The 24,474-nt window shown below is 49.8% G+C and overlaps 1 protein-coding gene and 1 long non-coding RNA gene across 5 annotated transcripts; one reads left to right on the top strand and one right to left on the bottom strand.

Moving 5' to 3' along the window:
• The first annotated feature begins 1,825 nt into the window (after positions 1-1,825).
• On the top strand, positions 1,826-24,474 carry LOC118370757 (myotrophin-like). Its single transcript, XM_052460572.1, has 4 exons — positions 1,826-2,172; positions 6,742-6,855; positions 9,296-9,379; positions 22,904-24,474. Exons 1-4 carry the CDS (start codon positions 2,104-2,106, stop codon positions 22,988-22,990), a joined length of 354 nt encoding a protein of 117 aa, XP_052316532.1. The 5' UTR covers positions 1,826-2,103; the 3' UTR covers positions 22,991-24,474.
• On the bottom strand, positions 12,881-15,581 carry LOC127906842 (uncharacterized). 4 transcript variants are annotated; one of them, XR_008062977.1, is made up of 4 exons: positions 14,126-15,581; positions 13,556-13,955; positions 13,288-13,353; positions 12,881-13,241 (listed from the first exon to the last, which is right to left on the bottom strand). It is a non-coding gene; the product is annotated as an uncharacterized LOC127906842 (long non-coding RNA). The 4 variants fall into 4 exon arrangements; XR_008062979.1 differs by having other exon boundaries at positions 13,622-13,955; positions 14,192-15,581; XR_008062978.1 differs by lacking the exon at positions 13,288-13,353 and having other exon boundaries at positions 14,192-15,581.

Genomic DNA, 24,474 nt, shown 5'->3' with positions numbered 1-24,474 from the left:
GAAAAGGTTAACTGACAGCTGATCTGAGATCTGGGAGACGGAAGGATGACATGAGGGAGAAAGAATGGCGCTAAGAACTAAATGTACAAACCAACATTGGCGAAATATAAACTGAGTACTTTCTCCCATGAGTCAACAACAGGAGAGACAGTTACATGTCCCTCTCCTGAAAACCTTATGGAGTAGGAATGTGGAAGTTCAGAAATCGAATCCTATAGAAGTGAAGAGGAAGAACTTGTGGTGAAGGCTTCCTCACCTCACCTCAATGAGCAGGGACATGCCTGAGATGACTCTGGCCCAGTGGGAGTTTGTTTCGCGGAGAAAGTAGAGTCATGTGGACTCTACTTTGGAAGGGGGAGTTGGGTGTTGTTAACTCAGTATCCAGAAGTGGACTTATATTGATTTTTTTGTGTGTCTTCCACCCAGAGGGAGTGGACGCTATGTGTCACGCGCCTCGTTGCTCCCGAGGGGCACAGTGGTCTAAGGTGCTGTATCTCAGTGCTAGAGGCGTCACTACAGACCCTGGTTCGAATCCAGGTTGTATCACAACTGGCCATGATTGGGAGTCCCATAGGGCTGCGCACAATTGGCCCAGCGTCATCCGGTTTAGGGTTTGGCCGGGGTAGGCCGTCATTGTAAATAAGAACTTGTTCTTAACTGACTTGCCTAGTTAAATAAAGGTTCAATAAAAATAAATAAAAGGACAAGAACTGTGTCAAGCTATGCTCTCCAGAGCAGAGCACCACTGAAGTTAGTGATTACTTAGGTGGCTTTGAGTGTGGAGATGGATCAACTGAAGTTGAAGATCCCTGGTATCTGTGATGCACACCATTTGGTGAGATGCAGATCCAGTGGCGAGCGTGATGGGTGCCAAGGTTATGGTCATGTTGCAGCAGTGTGTGGGAGGGACATTCCGAGGTGTGGGAAGTGTGCAGGAAGGCATGGGACAAAGGAGTGTGTAGTTTTGGAGGAAAAAGTTGTGTGTTGCAATTTTGGGGGAGTTCATGTTGCTGGGGATCATGTGAGAGTGAAACAGGTTGAGGTTCCAAGGGTTTGACCAGTGCAAAAAGTGACAAATGCTGAGGCAGTGAGGAAAGTAGAGGATGATGGGCAAAGGGTAAGGGATCATGAGATAATACCAGTAAGTAGTAGGGCAGGAATGAGTGTCCTGAAATAGTTTATGTTTTAGCAAGGTTGGTTAATTGGCATTCATGCTATGGTAATTAACTGTATAGCACAGATGAAAAGGAACGGAAGTTGAAGAAGATAAAAGTAGTAGTAGCAGCAAGTAGTAGCAGCAGCAAAAAAGTTATTAGGAGGGAACGATTTTACTGCAGAATAGTTTAGTTACAGGAGATCTTGAAAGGAGTCCCATCCTCCCAAGCTAGAAGCCAGGAGTAGGAACAGTTGTTGAGAAAAGTTGCGGGATAAGGGGTGTGTTTTGATTTTAAAGGTGCAGGGTTAGTGGGTGGTGCAAATGTTATTTTACCGTTCACATTTATATATATATATAATTGTCAAATTCCGAACTGAGAAAGGCTGGAATACTCAAAAAGCGTCTCATCAGGCGGAAATTCACACGAAGAAGATCTGCGATCTCGGTCGTCACTAGTTACCACAGCCACAAATTCATAAATCCCACCCATTTCTATAATTTATCTTCTTTAAATGTGGTTTTAAACCTAACCTTGAACCTAACCTTAACTACACTGCTAACATTATGCCTAACCCTAAACTTACTTTTTTTAAGCGAATGGTTCATATGTAGCCAATTTTGACTTTGTGTTTTCTCGTGGAATTTTTCTGGCATGAAGGAAAGGTTAACTTCCGGGTGTGCGGCATCGGAAACGCTTCATGAGAGAAAGGCGGACCCCTCTGCTGTCCTTTCTTTGAAACTTTATTTTTTAACAATTGCCTGCAGTGCACTATAGAAGTACCAGGTGTTCAATTTAGCAAATGGTTTAATTCCTTTAACGCTGCAAATTTTATAGCCGCCTTCCCTTGACTACGGAGTGATCTGTCAAGAACTGCTTGCCTTGAGAGAAGTTTGACAGCTGCCTTTTTCATTAGGGAAGCCACAGTGAACTCTTGGAACACAAGAAAATGGGGGATAAAGAATTGATGTGGGCCTTGAAAAATGGAGACCTTGACGAGGTTAAGACTCTAATGAAGGTACGATATACTGTAGCTATCTTACTCGCAAATCAGCCAGCTATGTGCGCTAGCTAGCTAGCTATGTTTTGTCTGTATAGCTAGCAAACGTTAGCTAGCCATGGCATTGCAAGGTTAGCTAGCTAGGTAGCTAACTTCCATAGCTAGCTTAGTGTACATACATTAGCTAACTATCCGTTCACCTAACTATCACCAACTCACTGTAGTTAGCTAGCTAGAAGGTTTGCTTTTACAAACGTTTGTAAAACAATCGGTAGCTAGATTGGATAAATTGTTAGATAGCGAGCTTTAGCAAACTACCATGCTAAACAGATGGTTAGCGAGCTACTGCAACAACTTGTAATCTGATTCAATCACTGTGTGTCGGTGTGTGTCTGTTTGCCATTGCCTAATGAATGACTAAAGTTCTACAGACAAGCATATATATGGTCAAGTACCGTGCTAACGTTAACTACCTATTTAGCTAGATAGTTGGCTCCTGCTTGAGAATCAGTCATGGTTGGTTTTTAGCAAGCAGCCAAACTAGCTATAGCCAAATCCACAGGCCCGTGTTGTGACAGCTAGCTAGTGTGCGGGTGTCTCAAAGCTTTGTTGCAAGGCAGATCTATCTAGATGGCTAGCTTGCTAACGTAATGCTGTTGAAAACATGAAGTAGGCCTAATCATAATACTTGTTTGCGCTCTACTTTGAATGAGGATGTTCCGGGAAATCGTATCATTCAGCCTCCATACTGACTGGGTCTCACTAATTTTCATGCCACACCTATGCCATTTTTAGAGCAGTGAAACATTAGCTATTGGTCTGTAAACTGGTCATTTTAGACTAACTTATTTTGGTCAAATTCTAGACATAAAATAGACTCAAACTTGAATCAATCATATTTGAAGAACACTTTAATGGTGGCAGTCGTTTTGTAGGCATCTCCTTGAAATAGATTTTTATCACCAATGTTGCATTCTCTGTAGGCCTACATTCCAGGCACACACCATGCATTTGTAAAGTATTCAGACCCCTAGACTATTTCCACATTTTTGTTACATTTCAGCCTTATCATTTTTTCTTTTTAGAATAATCCTTCAACAATCTACACACTACCCCATAATGACAAGGCAAAAATAGGTTTTTAGACATTTTTGCAAATGTATTAACTTATGCAAATGTAAACATTTGTATAAGTTTTCAGACCCTTTTACTCAGTACTTTGTTGAAGCACCTTTGGCAGCGATTACAGCCTTGAGTCTAGGGTATGACACTACAAGCTTGGTACGCCTGTATTTTGGGATTTTCTCCCATTCTTCTCTGCAGGACTTCTCCAAGCTCTGTCAGGTTGGATGGGGAGCATTGCTGCAGCTATTTTCAGGCCTCTCCAGAGATGTTCGATCAGGTTCAAGTCCAGGCTCTGGTTGGGCCACTCAAGGACATTGTACTCTTCGGGACAAGTGTCAATCTTGGTTTCATCAGACCTGAGAATCTTGTTTCTCATGGTCAGAGTCCTTTAGGGCTGTCATGTGCCTTTTACAGAAAAGTGGCTTCAGTTTGGCCACTACCATAAAGGCCTGATTGGTGTCATGCTGTAGAGATGGTTGTCTTTCTAGTTCTCCCATTTCCACAGAGGAACTCTGGAGCTCTGTCAGTGACCATCAGGTTCTTGGCCCTCTCCCTGACCAAGGCCCTTCTCCGATTGCTCAGTTTGGCCAGGCGGCCAGCTCTAGGAAGAGTCTTGGTGGTTCCAAACAAATTCAATTTCAAGAATGATGGAGGCCACTGTTCTTGTGGAGCTTCAATGCTGTAGAAATCTTTTGGTACCCTTCACCATATCTTCACCATATTGACACAATCCTGTCTAGGACCTCTGTTGACAATTTCCTTTGACCTCATGGCTTGGTTTTTGCTCTGACATGCACTGTCAACTATGGGACCTTTGACAGGTGTGTGCATTTCCAAATCATGTCCAGTCAATAGAAACAGGATGCACTTCAGCTCAATTTCAAGTCTCATAGCAAAGTGTCTGAATAAAAAAATAAACAAATCTTAAACCCTTTACACTTGTGTGTATAAGGTAGTAGTTTTGGAATTGTTATGTTAGATTACTCATTGGTCATTACTGCATTGTCGGAACTAGAAGCACAAGCATTTCGCTACACTCGCATTAACATCTGCTAACCATGTGTATGTGACAAATACATTTGATTTGATTTGAATACATATGTAAATAAGGTATTCATGATTTTTTTTATTTTAATACATTTGCAACCATTTCGAACCCTATTTTCACTTTGTCATTGTGGGGTAGAAGAAGGCTGTAAACGTAACAAAATGTGGAAAAGGGGAAGGGGTCTGAATACTCCCCCCAAATACACAGTACATAAGGTATCTAAGCGAAGTACCTAAAAATAATACTGTGGTTTGAGGTTTAGCTAGTCTGGTGTAGGTAGAACCCCTTAAAATAGCTGTGGGGCTAACTCTTGTTGAAAGCTGAACCACACTGATGAATCATTAGGTCTGTAGAGCTCCTATGTAAAAGCAACATGTCTCTTTATGCATTTTGTTTAGACCGTAGGTTTGGTGCTAGACAATCAGACCTCTATTCTTTATCCTCAACCTCAAACCTATCAGTTGATTAGCTAACTTCTGTGAAACAGTTTAGCCCTAACCATTAGGGTGGACTGTATTTAGGCTCTTTTCAGCTTTTGGTGATTGAGTCTAATCAAAGTCAGAAGTACAGCTATTTCAAAGAAGTCTTTACTGATTTTGGAACGTAAGGACATTACTAATGCACTGAGTTGCTGCATTACTCATATTGATCTCAAAGGCTGTGTTTCCACGGGCAACCCACTTCTGATCTTTTGCCACTAATTAGTCTTTTTGGCCAATCAGATGTTTTGCCAGTAATTGACTAAAATATCAGAATTTGCCTGCCTGTGTAAACCTAGCCCAATAATTCCAGATAACAATTAAATTGCAATAGGATGGAAATGTTTCAGATCTGGGCCATTCAGTTGCGGAGATGGGTTTTTCCACATGTTGCCAAATTTTTCAAAAGCAGGCAGCTCCTTGACACTTCATACTGCACATGTGGATATTAGACTGATCCACTGTCGTTTCCCATATCCCTCAATTAAACTGTTTAAATTGGCCCCATATTACCCAGCTCCTGGAGGTAATATTTGAAAACTATTAGAACGGTGATGAGATACCATCATGCTTAATGGATTCAGTTGGCTTGTGTGTAAAATGAAGGCATGGAATCTGTTTTCCTTGACCTTCAGGGGAATGGTGACACAGGTGAGCATGCCAGAGATGGGTCTCTGTGGGATATATATATATGCGCGCAGTCATACAGCTAGTGACAGGATAGCAGATTGACTACACATCACTGTCGGGTTTAGCCGTTATGTTTGTCATTCATATGTATTCATATTTGAACTGCAGGAAGGGCAACTAGTGTCTGCAGCTGCTGTCTGTTTATCCAATAGGAACCTTTCTCACCAGGCTACATTAGCTCTGATTACAACACATGGATCGACCATAGGCTATGTTTACCTGAGTTATAGAGACTTATCAAGCTTCAGAAATCCAATGAATTGCAGCAATGGCATCCATTGGATCACTGTGCTGTCTAGCCTAAGCTTTTGAGAGCAGGTGAGTGGTGCTAGCATTACCCAAAGCCTGGCTGTAACCTTTACTGAGCCAGATTGATTATCACGCCCGGCCGGCACAGCCAAAAACTAGCCCAGACCCTGACTCATCTCCTGATAGGCTTGTTGCCTTAGGGCAGTTACGCGGTAATGGAATTATGCGGAGACTCAAACAAAAACCATTGACTTCAAAGTTTAGCAAACCATACAACTCTATGCGCAACGACTTGTCTACTCTTAACAATTTCCACGGAACATTTTACAAAGCACATTTACAGGGAGAACTATGCAAAAACAAAGTTTGATAACTGCACTAAACAGAGATTTTACCCTATTTATTTTTTACCAAACTTTGCATCGAGTTTTCTTTTTTCACTGTGGAAATTGTTCAAAGTTGTCATTGTGCATAGAGCTGTATGATTTTGTTGAACTTTGAAATCGATGGTTTTTGCTTGGCATATATTTTTCTGCAGGTGAATACATTCCAGTCCCCTCTTTCCTCAGGCCACATAGCCAGCTAATGAGAGAGGTGGTATGACATGGCACTGACAACGCTGCCCGGTCTGAGTGACCCGTCTCTGTGACGAGTGTTGTCTCTTCAGGACTACCCACCGCTCCACACAATGGACTGTGGCTACAGCCTGTCTTTCCTCTCGCCTGCAGGCTTGACATTTTGAGGCCTCGCAATACCACAGCAGGGAGACCCTAGGAAGAGGCGTGTTGTGTGGTGTGATTGTGTGACAGCCTTTGTTTTTTGAACTGAGGGGTGTTTCTGGCACAAGAAAGGATTTCTGTTATTTGATTGTATTAACTGTGTGCATGTCCATGCAGTAAGTGTTTGTTCCTTTTTAGCAAGCGGGTGACCAAGTCTTGATACAGAAGGGGAAGTTGTGTAGGTGATGGTATCTCAACCGTTTGTATTTTGTTTTAGGATGAGGATGTGAACAGGACCCTGGAGGGTGGCAGGAAGCCCCTGCACTATGCTGCTGATTGTGGCCAGGCTGAGATGCTGGAGTTCCTCCTCTCCAAGGGAGCAGATGTCAACGTAAGAGCTGCTAGTGGGAATACTGCTATCAATATAGGCCTACTGCTGTCATACAGTTATTAGAATACTACTGTCAATATAGGCCTACTGCTGTCAATATAGGCCTACTTCTGTCAATATAGGCCTGCTGCTGTTATACAGTTATTAGAATACTGCTGTCAATATAGGCCTACTGCTGTTATACAGTTATTAGAATACTGCTGTCAATATAGGCCTACTGCTGTTATACAGTTATTAGAATACTGCTGCAATACAGTTATTAGAATACTGCTGTTAATAAAGGCCTACTATTATACATTATTTAGAATACAGCTGTCAATATAGGACTACTGCTGTTATACAGTTATTAGAATACTGCTGTCAATATAGGCCTACTGCTGTTATACAGTTATTAGAATACTGCTGTCAATATAGGCCTACTGCTGTTATACAGTTATTAGAATACAGCTGTCAATATAGGACTACTGCTGTTATACAGTTATTAGAATACTGCTGTCAATATAGGCCTACTGCTGTCAGTATATGCCTACTGCTGTTATTAGAATACTGCTGTTAATATAGGCCTACTGTTATACAGTTATTAGAATACTGGTGTTAATATAGGCCTACTGCTGTTATAGTTATTAGAATACTGTTATATTGTTATTAGAATACTGCTGTTAATATAGGCCTACTGCTGTTATACAGTTATTAGAATACTGTTATATTGTTATTAGAATACTGCTGTTAATATAGGCCTACTGCTGTTATACAGTTATTAGAATACTGTTATATTGTTATTAGAATACTGCTGTTAATATAGGCCTACTGCTGTTATACAGTTATTAGAATACTGCTCTTAATGTAGGCCTACTTTTATACAGTTATTAGAATACTGCTGTTAATATAGGCCTACTGTTATACAGTTATTGGAATACTGCTGTTAATATAGGCCTACTGCTGTTATACAGTTATTAGAATACTGCTGTTAATATAGGCCTACTACTGTTATATTGTTATTAGAATACTGCTGTTAATATAGGCCTACTATTATATTGTTATTAGAATACTACTGTTAATATAGGCCTACTGTTATATTGTTATTAGAATACTGCTGTTAATATAGGCCTACTGCTGTTATGTTGTTAGTATTTAACAACCGTATTCTAATGAGAGTCCCTCTCCATTTTATTAGTACTGATATGGAAGAAGGCTATGGTGGTAGCACTCTGTCACCTATCTGCTCACGTTAGAGATCACTTATTACTGATGCCCAAGGAGGAAGGAATTATGTGTTTTCCATTTTGTGTGTTTGCATTCATTTGCTTATTGAATAGACCTAATGGTACCAGAGGGAACAAGTCCCTTATTCTGAATCCACTCATACAAAGCTTCTACTATAGTCAACCACATAATGTAGTAACGACTCAGACCGACATGACTTAACTACTGTAGACTCTGCTAGTTTTGTTCAGACATGTAGAGAGTGGTTAAGTTATATATTTGGACCAATGGTATTCCTCCGTTATAAGGGACTTGTCATTCTCCTGAAGCCCCCCCCCCCCCAATTCCCTCAGTGTGCAGAGAGCAGCACAGTCTAACTGGCCAGACCACATAGTCTGTCAGAATGCTCCCCTGAGCCTCAACCCATTACCACACTGCAGTGGAGGGAATCGATCTGCTTTTACAATGGGATTGAGTAGAGTGATGGTTGTGGCATTTACAAGTTAGGGAAGGGGACCTTATTGTACAGTTCTGCGCTAGTGACTTTCTAGGTATCCTCGGTGTGCAACTATTCTTAATATTAGAAATTCTTAACCTTATTCGAAGCTCTTCTTTGTTCTCAGCCCCTCATTATTGCCACACAAGCCTGAACGTGCTTATGGGTGTCACTCACCCAAGACGTTATAGTTAGTTTCACGCAGACACGTGTTGACCGTTCAGGCGATACTTGCTAGAACTGGACGTTCTGACCCTGAATGTACCAATGTGAATTTGGAATGCTTGTTAACTAGACTCTCACTGCACACAGTCTGTAGAGCCATGTCCTCTCCCAACCTCCCTTATCTGCCTCATGGTCTGATCACCAACACACTTGTCGTTCCCTCCAACATCCATCAGTCTGGCTGTTACACCATTTTGCTTCCTCTAGTCTTGTATCACTAACAGCCCCACCACAGAATGTGTAACTCTGTCTCTCTTCCCCCAGTCCCTTCAGATAAGGGGCCCAGTCAGGGCTCCTGAAACAGGGGAGATAAATAGTGGCAGAGTGAGTTTCCTCTAATTCATTGACGTGATAAGGAGAGAAATAAAAGCACTCCCTCTGACTTATTTCCTCTGATAACGAGAGTGCCCTTGTGTTGGAGGCAGGGACGACTGGTCTGCTGCTGTATGCTGCCTGTCCACGCACAAACCCGCTCACTCCCTTTTTTTTCTCTCCACTTTCTTTGGTCTCCCACAGGCCCCAGACAAACATGGTATCACTCCGCTGCTCTCTGCCACGTACGAGGGTCACCTCACCTGTGTCAAGATCCTGCTAGGAAAGGTAACGCCGCACACACATACAGAGCTGTCTTTACCCTCGTCAGAGCCATTTCTGTGTTGGAAGTTGTGTGTGATGTGTAACTGCTGCTGAGAGGAACTCCTGTATGACAAAGGACTACAATGAAGGCTGAATGTTCAGTGACTGTCTGGTCCTGCCTGCCCAAACCTTCTGTTCTGTGTGGAGGGAGCTGGAATGTTCCCAGACCTCATCACACAGCACTGCTGCTGTTTGTTCCTATCCCACAAGCTAGCTACACACACACACACACACACACACACACACACACACACACACACACACCCCTCACTCAGCTCTGGAACACTGAGGAGATGATACGATGGCTGAATGTGACACCTCTGTCCTGGCAGTCACCCACCGCTGTAGTGAGGAGCCAACACTTTTCCTGAACACCAAGGAGCTGCCATTTTTTGGATTCATACAATCAGATAGGTTATGTATTCTTTGAGAGGTGATCTTTGTCAAATTATAAAATAATCGTATTCCTAGTACACAGTAACTACTATCACAGTGCATTCGTAGAGCAGTGATTTCGACCATATTTTGTTTCATGTAGAACTGTGTACATACAGGACATGATTTGGGCACTGCCTTGTGGAGGAGTCAGTCACTCACTGTGTTGTGTTTTCATTCCGCTCACGTTTTCCCAGCTGCTATCATGGCATGCCGGCTCAGTGAGGTACCTGTGGTGCAGCCACATAGAAATTACAGATGTCTCTGTTCTCTAATAGTAAGCCCTGTAGAGGCTTATATCACTTTACTCTCTCTCTCCCCATCTCCCCCTCTATCTCTCCCCATCTCCCCCTCTATCTCTCCCCATCTCTCCCCATCTCCCCTCTATCTCTCCCCATCTCCCCTCTATCTCTCCCCATCTCCCCCTCTATCTCTCCCCATCTCCCCCTCTATCTCTCCCCATCTCCCCTCTATCTCTCCCCATCTCCCCCTCTATCTCTCCCCATCTCCCCCTATCTCATCTCCCCCTCTATCTCTCCCCATCTCCCCATCTCCCCATCTCCCCTCTATCTCTCCCCATCTCCCCCTATCTCCCCATCTCCCCCTCTATCTCTCCCCATCTCCCCCCATCTCCCCATCTCCCCTCTATCTCTCCCCATCTCCCCCCATCTCTCCCCATCTCCCCCTCTATCTCTCCCCATCTCCCCCTCTCTCCCCATCTCCCCTCTATCTCTCCCCATCTCCCCCTCTATCTCTCCCCATCTCCCCTCTATCTCTCCCCATCTCCCCTCTATCTCTCCCCATGTCCCCCTCTATCTCTCCCCATGTCCCCCTCTATCTCTCCCCATGTCCCCTCTATCTCTCCCCATCTCTCCCTCTATCTCTCCCCATCTCTCTCTCTCTCTGTCCCCCTCTCTCTCTGTCCCCCTCTCTCTCTCTCTCCCTCTGAAAACATGCCAAACTGCTGTGAAATGGATGTACCCCGTCTCTCCCACACTCGTAGCTGCACAACACATGGTAGAAGCACAATATGGCCATTTCTTTCATTACCTCGTGATTGTGCTTTTTTTTATGTCTCTGGTCTCTATCTGGGGAGCGCCGACATGTCAGTACAATTGCAAATTACTTTCATAAAACGTGTGTGTGCCTCAGCATTTGTTTGTGTTTTCTTGTTTCTGTGTGAGAATGGAAATCAACAGGCTAATATTTCCAGTGGGTAAGCATCGGTCATCTCCCAGCCCCAGCCAGGTTAAATGAGGTGGGGTATACAAAAGCACCGTGCCGTGCTTATCAGAGTGGCGTAGGCGGCCTCACTCGCCGAGTGATCCAGCGCCACAGCAGTTAAGGGACTTACTCCAGTCACCTGTGTCCAACCAAACTCCAACCAACCAAACGCCGCGCCCCTTTCTTTGCATCCTACGGACACGACCCGCCACGTAAATCACCCGGCACCAACACTACTGGGAGGGGACACAGTCACGATGCATGCAGAGACCGAGATATCATATGGATTAGAGGTCGACTGATTCAGATTTTTTTTTTCAACGCCGGTACCGATTTATTGGAGGACCAAAAAAAAAAAGCTGATGCCGATTAATCGACCAAATTATTTTATTTTATTTTTCATTTTATTTAGTATATATGTAATAATGACAATTACAACAATACTGAATTAACTCTAACATAATATAATACATAAATAAAAATCAATTTAGGCTCAAATAAATAATGAAATCTGTTTCGTTTGGTTTAAATAACACAGTGTTGGAGAAGAAAGTAAAAGTGCAATATGTGCTGTGCAATATGTGCCATGTAAAATAAGCTAACGTTTAAGTTCCTTGCTCAGAAGATATGAATGCTGATGGTTCCTTTTAACATGAGTCTTCAATATTCCTAGTTAAGAAGTTTCAGGTTGTAGTTATTATAGGAATTATAGGACTATTTCTCTCTATACCATTTGTATTTCATATACCTTTGACTATTGGATGTTCTTAGGCACTATAGTATTGCCAGCCTAATCTCGGGAGTTGATAGGCTTGAAGTCATAAACAGCGCTGTGCTTCAAGCATTGCTGAGAGCTGCTGGCAAACGCAGGAAAGTGCTGTTTGAATGAATGCTTATGAGCCTGCTGCTGCCCCCCACCGCTCAGTCAGACTGTTCTATCAAAATCATAGACTTAATTATAATATAATCAACACACAGAAATACGAGCCTTAGTTTCCATATTTGACTATATTAATGACCTATCATTTCGAAAACAAAACGTTTATTCTTTCAGTGAAATACGGAACCGTTACGTATTTTATCTAACGGGTGGCATCCATAAGTCTAAATATTGCTGTTACATTGCACAACCTTCAATGTTATGTCAAATATAGCAAATTAATTACGGTCTTTGTAAGGAAGAAATGGTCTTCACACAGTTCAACGAGCCAGGCGGCCCAAACTGTGTATACACTGACTCTGCTTCCACTGAACACAAGAGAAATGACACAATTTCCCTAGTTAATATTGCCTGCTAACATTAATTTATTTTAACTAAATATGCAGGTTTAAAAAATATATAGTTGTGTATTGATTTTAAGAAAGACGAGGATGTTTAATGGTTGGGTACATTGGTACAACGACAGTGCGAATCCGCTTGTTAAATCATCACCTGTTTGGCTAAGTAGGCTGTGATTCGATGATAAATTAACAGGCACCACATCGATTATATGCAACACAGGACAAGCTAGATAAAACTAGTGATTATTGATTGTTTTTTGTAAGATACGTTTAATGCCAGTTAGCAACTTACCGTTACTCCTTGCTGCACTCGCTGCACTCGCGTAACAGGTGGTCAGCCGGCCACAGTCTCATCGTGGAGTGCAATGTAATCGGTGTCCAAAAATACAGATTGTTATGAAAATTTGAAATTGGCCCTAATTAATAGGCCATGCCGATTTACAAAAAATAAAACAATTAATTTTTTAAAATTTATTTTTAAATATTTTTTTTATTTTTAAGGAAGAAAAAAAAGTTTTAAATCGGTCAACCTCTAATATGGATGGCACCAGATCACCTCTTAGGGATGGGACACAGTCACGATACATGCAAAGACCGAGATATGTGGCTGGAACCAGATCACCTCTTGGGGCGGGGACACAGTCACGATGCATGCAGAGACCGAGATATGTGGCTGGAACCAGATCACCTCTTAGGGAGGGGACACAGTCACGATACATGCAGATACCGAGATATGTGGCTGGAACCAGATCACCTCTTAGGGCGGGGACACAGGCATGATACATGCAGATACCGAGATATGTGGCTGGAACCAGATCACCTCTTGGGGCGGGGACACAGTCACGATACATGCAGATACCGAGATATGTGGCTGGAACCAGATCACCTCTTGGGGCGGGGACACAGTCACGATACATGCAGAGACAGATCACCTCTTGGGGCGGGGACACAGTCACGATACATGCAGATACCGAGATATGTGGCTGGAACCAGATCACCTCTTGGGGATGGGACACAGTCACAGATACATGCAGATACCGAGATATGTGGCTGGAACCAGATCACCTCTTGGCTGGGATGGGACACAGTCACGATACATGCAGATACCGAGATATGTGGCTGGAACCAGATCACCTCTTAGGGATGGGACACAGTCACGATACATGCAGAGACCGAGATATGTGGCTGGAACCAGATCACCTCTTAGGGATGGGACACAGTCACGATACATGCAGATACCGAGATATGTGGCTGGAACCAGATCACCTCTTGGGGCGGGGACACAGTCACGATACATGCAGAGACCGAGATATGTGGCTGGAACCAGATCACCTCTTAGGGATGGGACACAGTCACGATACATGCAGAGACCGAGATATGTGGCTGGAACCAGATCACCTCTTAGGGATGGGACACAGTCACGATACATGCAGAGACCGAGATATGTGGCTGGAACCAGATCACCTCTTAGGGATGGGACACAGTCACGATACATGCAGAGACCGAGATATGTGGCTGGAACCAGATCACCTCTTAGGGATGGGACACAGTCACGATACATGCAGAGACCGAGATATGTGGCTGGAACCAGATCGATCACCTCTTGGGGCGGGGACACAGTCACGATACATGCAGAGACTGAGATATGTGGCTGGAACCAGATCATGGGGCGGGGACACACTCTGCAGAGACCGAGATATGTGGCTGGGGATCATGGGACACAGTCACGATACATGCAGATACCGAGATATGTGGCTGGAACCAGATCACCTCTTGGGGCGGGGACACAGTCACGATACATGCAGAGACCGAGATATGTGGCTGGAACCAGATCACCTCTTGGGGCGGGGACACAGTCACGATGCATGCAGAGACCGAGATATGTGGCTGGAACCAGATCGATCACCTCTTGGGGCGGGGACAGCTGTGGCGCTATACGTCAGCAATTGAGACCCCATCTGGCAGATGAGAATGTGGCGTCTGTCATCAGGCGACGGAAGGCCCGGGTCACCGCCAGCCAAGGGCTCATCAACAGGGGTTAGGCCTGAAGTTGAGTGGGAGGAGATACGAGATGACGCTCCACGCCACAGCAGCCTGATGTCTCGTTTCAGCCAGAAGCTACATCAACAGGACTGGAGCTCTGAAACACTTTCTCTCTGGCTACCTTTAACCACTCTGTTATTACACATCAAGAGCAACAGCAGGCCAGTGCTTGAATGTCTTCTCATTGATTCGTGTCCGCTCAGTTATTCAGCTTTAAGAAACATTCAGAGGAATCGAATACTGCATCGGTAGTACACTACTACCAGAATGTATCATTCATGATAACTCAAGTATTCATTCTAGACAAAATGCTTGACCGTCTCGGAAGTGTGCACCTGAGCATCATGGGAGCTGACCTCTGACTGCCCACGGGTGGTTCCTGCATTATCGAAGGCCTGTTAACCCTGTGTTTGACCCTAAACAGCCAGCATGCTGAGGGAGGGAGAGTTGCTGACTTGACTACAGGCCAGAGAGACTGCTTCAGAAGAACACGGGGCTTGTTAATTATGAATCAGCACTGAAGCCCTCCCTACCTCCCTTAACTCCCACTCTTTTACTTTTATTAAACCCTCGTCAGAGGACAAATATGTTTTTTTTAATTTACAGCTTTTGTGCTACATATACAGTGGGGCAAAAAAGTGTTTAGTCAGCCACCAATTGTGCAAGTTCTCCCACTTAAAAAGATGAGGCCTGTAATTTATCATAGGTACACTTCAACTATGACAGACAAAATGAGAAAAAAATCCAGAAAATCACATTGTAGGATTTTTTAAAATGAATTTATTTGCAAATTATGGTGGAAAATAAACTTATTATTGACCAAATACTTATCTCAATACTTTGTTATATACCCTTTGTTGGCAATGACAGAGGTCAAATGTTTTCTGTAAGTCTTCACAAGGTTTTCACACACACTCGCTGGTATTTTGTCCCATTCCTCCATGCAGATCTCCTCTAGAGCAGTGATGTTTTGGGGCTGTAGCTGGGCAACACGGACTTTCAACTCCCTCCAAAGATTTTCTATGGGGTTAAGATCTGGAGACTGGCTAGGCCACTCCAGGACCTTAAAATGCTTCTTATGCAGCCATCCCCCTCACTGTTGTCTTGCAGTACAGCCATCCCCCTCACTGTTGTCTTGCAGTACAGACATCCCCCCTCTCACTGTTGTCTTGCAGTACAGACATTCCCCCCTCACTGTTGTCTTGCATTCCCCCTCGCTGTTGTCTTGCAGTACAGACATCCCCCTCTCACTGTTGTCTTTACAGACATCCCCCTCGCTGTTGTCTTGCAGTACAGACATTCCCCCCTCGCTGTTGTCTTGCAGTACAGACATTCCCCCCTCGCTGTTGTCTTGCAGTACAGACATTCCCCCCTCGCTGTTGTCTTGCAGTACAGACATTCCCCCCTCGCTGTTGTCTTGCAGTACAGACATTCCCCCTCGCTGTTGTCTTGCAGTACAGACATTCCCCCTCGCTGTTGTCTTGCAGTACAGACATTCCCCCCTCGCTGTTGTCTTGCAGTACAGACATTCCCCCTCGCTGTTGTCTTGCAGCACAGTCTGTTGTCTTGCAGTACAGACATTCCCCCCTCGCTGTTGTCTTGCAGTACAGACATTCCCCCCTCGCTGTTGTCTTGCAGTACAGACATTCCCCCCTCGCTGTTGTCTTGCAGTACAGACATTCCCCCCTCGCTGTTGTCTTGCAGTACAGACATTCCCCCCTCGCTGTTGTCTTGCAGTACAGACATCAGCACCCTGCTCGTGTTTTGGTCAAACAGCCCTCCTATCTTTTTCCTCTTCTTTGAGCACAGTGCAGCCAACAGAAGTATATCTCCATCCCTCTACAGATATCGATCTCTCCTTTCTTTCCTCTCCTCCCTCGTTCAAGGCCATGTAAAATATGCCCCCTGAACGGCCCCACGGCCGCTTGACTGGAGCGGGCGGGTCGATGGACTCCTGTAAGCATCACATCTTATAACCAATCCTGATGGGAGGAGATCTGAGGGCCTGATAGATTATGCATGGGCAGTCTCTCCTTTCCACTCAATAATGGCATAATGAAGACTTAATGGACACCTTGGCCAAGAGGCAGACTTACATAACCCCTATTACTACACACACACACACACACACACACACAGTGGCGTTGTTTTGCTCTGTCACTCCAGGATGCTGTGACTGGCCTACATCTCACTTAGCTCAGGCTGTATCACATCCGGCCATGATTGGGCGGCGCACAATTGGCCCAGCGCTGTTCGGGTCTTGCCGGGGTAGTCCGTCATTGTAAATAAGAATTTGTTCTTAACTGACTCGCCTAGTTAAAGGTTAAATACATTTAAAAAATAGTTGCAGCCTCAATCTCTTCCTGGCTGGATGTTGTTAAGGCCATCAGTGATTACCGGCTACCATCATTACTCCCATTTTAGACTAGCTCATTATTCTAAGTGGAGACCGGTGGATGTCCATGGTAGATGGCCTCCTCCACGTCCCTCAAGTCTACAGTTGTTTTCTCCCCCCTGTCAGTAGAGCCCAGGGAGAGTGAGAAGCCGTGTCGGTGTACGACAACACGAGTTGGTCTTCACTGGATAATACAGCTCGCTAGCTCCAGTTATATAATGAGTCGGGGAATGCTCATTAGATGGTGCTGGAAGGCTCCTGTAGGTAGTCTGCTAGGTAGCAGCCTTCTCCCAGGCTGTGTTGACTAGGAGTCTTGTTGAGGTGAGCATCGGGGTGAAGTGGTGCTGTTGTGTAAATGAGGCCTGTGGAGTACTACTACGTCTGGGTCCTCCGTCCTCCTCCGCCGGTACCAGCTGCTAGCTATTGACTTCCCCTGAGCTAGAGAGCCTCCTCCACCGGTACCAGCTGCTAGCTATTGACTTCCCCTGAGCTAGAGAGCCTCCTCCACCGGTACCAGCTGCTAGCTATTGACTTCCCCTGAGCTAGAGAGCCTCCTCCACCGGTACCAGCTGCTAGCTATTGACTTCCCCTGAGCTAGAGAGCCTCCTCCACCGGTACCAGCTGCTAGCTAATGACTTCCCCTGAGCTAGAGAGCCTCCTCCACCGGTACCAGCTGCTAGCTATTGACTTCCCCTGAGCTAGAGAGCCTCCTCCACCGGTACCAGCTGCTAGCTATTGACTTCCCCTGAGCTAGAGAGCCTCCTCCACCGGTACCAGCTGCTAGCTATTGACTTCCCCTGAGCTAGAGAGCCTCCTCCACCGGTACCAGCTGCTAGCTATTGACTTCCCCTGAGCTAGAGAGCCTCCTCCACCGGTACCAGCTGCTAGCTAATGACTTCCCCTGAGCTAGAGAGCCTCCTCCACCGGTACCAGCTGCTAGCTAATGACTTCCCCTGAGCTAGAGAGCCTCCTCCACCGGTACCAGCTGCTAGCTAATGACTTCCCCTGAGCTAGAGGGCCTCCTCCACCGGTACCAGCTGCTAGCTAATGACTTCCCCTGAGCTAGAGGGCCTCCTCCACCGGTACCAGCTGCTAGCTAATGACTTCCCCTGAGCTAGAGGGCCTCCTCCACCGGTACCAGCTGCTAGCTAATGACTTCCCCTGAGCTAGAGGGCCTCCTCCACCGGTACCAGCTGCAAGCTAATGACTTCCCCTGAGCTAGAGGGCCTCCTCCACCGGTACCAGCTGCTAGCTAATGACTTCCCCTGAGCTAGAGGGCCTCCTCCACCGGTACCAGCTGCTAGCTAATGACTTCCCCTGAGCTAGAGGGCCTCCTCCACCGGTACCAGCTGCTAGCTAATGACTTCCCCTGAGCTAGAGGGCCTCCGCCTCCTCTTCCTCCTTGTTCTCTTTGCCGTCAGCCCACTAGAGCTGAGAACACGATGACCATGGAGAACACCAGGCTTGGTCACAAGATGCCTCACTAACACACCATCCAACTACAGGTGTTGAGGCTTGCGCTCTCTCGCTCTCGCTGCTTGTCTGAAGATTGCTGTTTTGTTTAACCATGTTACCACATCTATTTGGTGATAGTTTGGTCCTGTTATGAATATTGAAACCCATACAATCTCACTAAGCCAGGTCGTCATTGTAAATAAAATAAAATACATAACTCTTCACAGTTTCATCAGAACACTGTAAACTGTATTGTTAGATGCAAGTAAACTCTTAAATTGAGCGTTTCCCCCAATTTTAGAGATCTCCATCTAAGACAGTATCCACCAGTCCTGTTTAATCCCTGTAGCCCATGCCCTGCTCCGGTGCCCCGCTCCGGTGCCCCGCTCCGGTGCCCCGCTCCGGTGCCCCGCTCCGGTGCTCCGGTGCCCCAGTGCCCCGCTCCGGTGCCCCAGTGCCCCGCTCCGGTGCCCCAGTGCCCCGCTCCGGTGCCCCAGTGCCCCGCTCCGGTGCCCCAGTGCCCCGCTCCGGTGCCCCAGTGCCCCGCTCCGGTGCCCCAGTGCCCCGCTCCGGTGCCCCAGTGCCCCGCTCCGGTGCCCCAGTGCCCCGCTCCGGTGCCCCAGTGCCCGCTCCGGTGCCCCGCTCCGATGCCCCAGTGCCCCGCTCCGATGCCCCAGTGCCCCGCTCCGGTGCCGCTCCGGTGCCCCAGTGCCCCAGTGCCCCGCTCCGGTGCCCCAGTGCCCGCTCCGGTGCCCCAGTGCCCCGCTCCGTGCCCCGCTCCGATGCCCCAGTGCCCCGCTCCGATGCCCCAGTGCCCCGCTCCGATGCCCCAGTGCCCCGCTCCGATGCCCCAGTGCCCCGCTCCGATGCCCCAGTGCCCCGCTCCGATGCCCCAGTGCCCCGCTCCGATGCCCCAGTGCCCCGCTCCGATGCCCCAGTGCCCCGCTCCCGCTCCGGTGCCCCAGTGCCCGCTCCGATGCCCGCTCCGGTGCCCCAGTGCCCCGCTCCGATGCCCCGCTCCGATGCCCCAGTGCCCCGCTCCGATGCCCCGCTCCGATGCCCGCTCCGATGCCCCAGTGCCCCGCTCCGATGCCCCAGTGCCCCGCTCCGATGCCCCGCTCCGATGCCCCAGTGCCCCGCTCCGATGCCCCAGTGCCCCGCTCCGATGCCCCAGTGCCCCGCTCCGATGCCCCAGTGCCCCGCTCCGATGCCCCAGTGCCCCGCTCCGATGCCCCGCTCCGGTGCCCCAGTGCCCCGCTCCGGTGCCCCGCTCTGATGCCCCAGTGCACCGCTCCGATGCCCCGCTCCGATGCCCCAGTGCCCCGCTCCGATGCCCCGCTCCGATGCCCCGCTCCGATGCCCCAGTGCCCCGCTCCGATGCCCCGCTCCCCCCGCTCCGATGCCCCGCTCCGATGCCCCGCTCCGATGCCCCAGTGCCCCGCTCCGATGCCCGCTCCGATGCCCCGGTGCCCCGCTCCGATGCCCGCTCCGATGCCCCGCTCCGATGCCCCGCTCCGATGCCCCGCTCCGATGCCCCGCTCCGATGCCCGCTCCGATGCCCGCTCCGATGCCCGCTCCGATGCCCGCTCCGATGCCCCAGTGCCCCGCTCCGATGCCCCAGTGCCCCGCTCCGATGCCCCAGTGCCCGCTCCGATGCCCCAGTGCCCCGCTCCGATGCCCCAGTGCCCCGCTCCGATGCCCGCTCCGATGCCCCGCTCCGATGCCCCGCTCCGATGCCCCGCTCCGATGCCCGCTCCGATGCCCCGCTCCGATGCCCCGCTGCTCCGATGCCCCGCTCCGATGCCCCGCTCCGATGCCCCGCTCCGATGCCCCGCTCCGATGCCCCGCTCCGATGCCCCGCTCCGATGCCCCGCTCCGATGCCCCAGTGCCCCGCTCCGATGCCCCAGTGCCCCGCTCCGATGCCCCTTAAGTGCCCCGCTCCGATGCCCCAGTGCCCCGCTAAGCCCCAGTGCCCCGCTCCGATGCCCCAGTGCCCCGCTCCGATGCCCCAGTGCCCCGCTCCGGTGCCCCAGTGCCCCGCTCCGATGCCCCAGTGCCCCGCTCCGGTGCCCCGCTCCGGTGCCCCAGTGCCCCGCTCCGATGCCCCGCTCCGATGCCCCAGTGCCCCGCTCCGATGCCCCAGTGCCCCGCTCCGATGCCCGCTCCGATGCCCCGCTCCGATGCCCCGCTAACCTCCGATGCCCCGCTCCGATGCCCGCTCCGATGCCCCGCTCCGATGCCCGCTCCGATTCCGATGCCCGCTCCGATGCCCCGCTCCGATGCGCTCCGATGCCCCGCTCCGATGCCCCGCTCCGATGCCCCGCTCCGATGCCCAGTGCCGCTCCGATGCCCCAGTGCCCGCTCCGATGCCCCAGTGCCCCGCTCCGATGCCCCAGTGCCCGCTCCGATGCCCCAGTGCCCCGCTCCGATGCCCCAGTGCCCCGCTCCGATGCCCCAGTGCCCCGCTCCGATGCCCCAGTGCCCCGCTCCGAAGCCCCAGTGCCCCGCTCCGAAGCCCCAACCCGTGTGCCCCAGTGCCCCGCTCCGGTGCCCCAGTGCCCCGCTCCGGTGCCCCGCTCCGATGCCCCAGTGCCCCGCTCCGGTGCCCCGCTCCGATGCCCGATGCCCCAGTGCCCCGCTCCGGTGCCCCGCTCCGGTGCCCCGCTCCGATGCCCGCTCCGGTGCCCCAGTGCCCCGCTCCGGTGCCCCGCTCCGATGCCCCAGTGCCCCGCTCCGGTGCTCCCGCTCCGATGCCCGATGCCCCAGTGCCCCGCTCCGATGCTCCGATGCCCTGCTCCGATGCCCCGCTCCGATGCCCCAGTGCCCCGCTCCGATGCCCCAGTGCCCCGCTCCGATGCCCCAGTGCCCCGCTCCGATGCCCCAGTGCCCCGCTCCGATGCCCGCTCCGATGCCCCAGTGCCCCGCTCCGATGCCCCAGTGCCCCGCTCCGATGCTCCCGCTCCGGTGCCCCAGTGCCCGCTCCGGTGCCCGCTCCGATGCCCCAGTGCCCCGCTCCGATGCCCCGCTCCGATGCCCCAGTGCCCCGCTCCGATGCCCCGCTCCGATGCCCCGCTCCCCGCTCCGATGCCCCGCTCCGATGCCCCAGCTCCGATGCCCGCTCCGATGCCCCGCTCCGATGCCCCAGTGCCCCGCTCCGATGCCCCGCTCCGATGCCCCGCTCCGATGCCCCAGTGCCCCGCTCCGATGCCCCGCTCCGATGCCCCGCTCCGATGCCCCAGTGCCCCGCTCCGATGCCCCGCTCCGATGACCCGCTCCGATGCCCCAGTGCCCCGCTCCTGCCCCAGTGCCCCGCTCCGATGCCCCAGTGCCCCGCTCCGATGCCCCAGTGCCCCGCTCCGATGCCCCAGTGCCCGCTCCGATGCCCCAGTGCCCCGCCTCCGATGCCCCAGTGCCCCGCTCCGATGCCCCAGTGCCCCGCTCCGATGCCCCAGTGCCCGCTCCGATGCCCCAGTGCCCCGCTCCGAAGCCCCAGTGCCCCGCTCCGAGCCCCAGTGCCCCGCTCCGAAGCCCCAGTGCCCCGCTCCGAAGCCCCAGTGCTCCGAAGCCCCAGTGCCCCGCTCCGAAGCCCCAGTGCCCCGCTCCAAGCCCCAGTGCCCCGCTCCGAAGCCCCAGTGCCCCGCTCCGATGCCCCAGTGCCCCGCTCCGATGCCCCAGTGCCCCGCTCCGATGCCCCAGTGCCCCGCTCCGATGCCCCAGTGCTCCGGTGCCCCCGCTCCGGTGCCCCAGTGCCCGCTCCGGTGCCCCGCTCCGATGCCCCAGTGCCCCGCTCCGGTGCCCCGCTCCGGTGCCCCAGTGCCCCGCTCCGGTGCCCCAGTGCCCCGCTCCGGTGCCCCAGTGCCCCGCTCCGATGCCCCAGTGCCCCGCTCCGATGCCCCAGTGCCCCGCTCCGATGCCCCAGTGCCCCGCTCCGATGCCCCAGTGCCCCGCTCCGGTGCCCCGCTCCGATGCCCCTTTTGGCAGCACATACACACACACTTTCTGCCTGGCACTCAAAGTGGGTCAGGCTTCTCCACTCGACAATGGCGTGTTCTCTGCCTGGGCTCCGTAAGCCCCCGCTAAGAGGCTAAAGTTTTCAATTTAAGTTGTTGGTCTGGTAATGCTCAACCACTCGTCAGCTAGTCGTCTTGTACGTTTTATCCCACTTTGTCCGTTATTTGCAACCCTTGCTGCATTCCCTTCACCCTCATTCACCTTCACTGTCTTGTTCTAAAACTGTGTGTGAGAGATTAAGAGAAACATTGGGTTAGAGGGAGTCGGCCAGAGCAGGGCACTGCACAGCTTTGCTCATCTTGAACCTATAATGAGTAGTAGTTTGGGATGCTTGTTGATGAGTTAATCAGTGATTCTGCGCAGTGCCTTGCCTCTCCTTTTGGAATGCACTTGGAGAGGGTGAGAGAGACCACATCATCACAGAGTGGGTTGAGGGGGACAGGCAGGTTGGTCCACACTCTCACAGAGCATTACTGATGGGCTGAACCTGTGGCCTTGGGTAGAGGGCTGGATGGGGGTGTGGGGTGAACACTGATTCTAACCTTGGCCTATGGTTCAATTTGAGAGAGCGGGTTCACACTGAGGTTGAGGCCTTGATGCTCTACTCCGATCATAATGTCTCCCTGTCATGTCTGTCCCCCAGGGAGCTGACAAGGAGCAGAAAGGACCAGACGGACAGAGCGCCTTCGAAGCAGCCGAGACCGACGCCATCAAGGCTCTCCTCAAGTGAGACGGGAGCCCAGAAGGGACGGACGGATGCAGCAGTGGTCCCCCAGACAGACCAGATGGACACACCCCTTCCCCCGACCTCTGTCTTTAGCACTGCTTTGTCTGTTTGCAGGTTTATTATTTTTTTTTTCCCTTTTTTGTTTTGTTTTTTAAGTTGTAGGGATTCTCTCTTCTTGCCTCTTCAGTAGCCATTGAATGGATGGACTTGTCAATCATGTCTCCCTTAGGGACCAAACACTGAGGGGAAAAGCACTGACTTGGACCCTCCCAGAACACACAAGGATGCAATGTAAAAAATGAATAGAGCTTAACACTTAAATATGATCGCTCTCAAGTCCTGTGTGCACTCCTTGCACAAAGATGTTGGCAGAAAAACCGGAGACATTCAATAGTGTTCAATTTTGTTGGCCGTTTTCAGTATTGTAAGACCACTTGATTATATTCATCTTCCAAACATCAGTTGTGCTAGATGGAGTACGGTTGTAAAGATATTCTATTAGCCCAGTAAGATGGCCTCTTTCCCCTGGCTGTGTGCTGTAGCTCTTCTCTGTAGACCTGACTGGCTAACTGTCCAGCGCTTCAACTAGGGGGTTTTGTACTGTATGAGAGGGTAGGTCCTGTTTAGGTCGCTAATAATATTGGTTACCCACTCTCTACGTAACCCTCTACTGATAACATATCACACTAAACATTAATGACCAAGGTTACTCTAACGTATAATAGCGGAAATCCCCCGTTGACCAATCACCACGTTGGCTATTACAAAAAATGTATGTAACAAAAAAAAAGGATTAATCTGTTATTAAAACATTGCTGTGTAGTGATGTCATTATGTCAACATTGACCATTAAGCAATTTAGAATCGCATAATGTTTTTCCCTTTTCGAGTGAGTTTTGAACGTGTTCCGATCTGCAATCCTTTGTTGCCGCAGTGAGTTTTGAACGTGTTCCGATCTGCAATCCTTTGTTGCCACAGTGAGTTTTGAACGTGTTCCGATCTGCAATCCTTTGTTGCCGCAGTGAGTTTTGAACGTGTTCCGATCTGCAATCCTTTGTTGCCGCAGTGAGTTTTGAACGTGTTCCGATCTGCAATCCTTTGTTGCCGCAGTGAGTTTTGAACGTGTTCCGATCTGCAATCCTTTGTTGCCGCAGTGAGTTTTGAACGTGTTCCGATCTGCAATCCTTTGTTGCCACAGTGTGTTTTGTATTAGATGAATTTGGTGGGTGGGCTCTGAACGGAGGGATATACAAGGGTTTAGGGTTCAAACTGTGGATCGGGGAAATGATCGTCCTCTCGCTCTCTGGGTTTGATTAACCTGCCGGCTCTGCTGCATGTCAGAACTACTTCTACTGCTACGTTCTCCAAAATGGCTGCCTTCCTCTTTTGGTTGCTTTCAAGTAATTACAATGCAATGGTAACAAAATACTTTCTCTCTGGCATTGTTGTGAGGGGAAAACTGAAATAAAAAATCTTATTATTCTTTG

Source organism: Oncorhynchus keta, chromosome 13 (genome assembly GCF_023373465.1).
Source record: "Oncorhynchus keta strain PuntledgeMale-10-30-2019 chromosome 13, Oket_V2, whole genome shotgun sequence".
Taxonomy (NCBI): domain Eukaryota; kingdom Metazoa; phylum Chordata; class Actinopteri; order Salmoniformes; family Salmonidae; genus Oncorhynchus; species Oncorhynchus keta.
The sequence above is the reverse complement of the archived record's forward strand: the minus strand, read 5'-3'. Positions and strand labels throughout refer to the sequence as shown.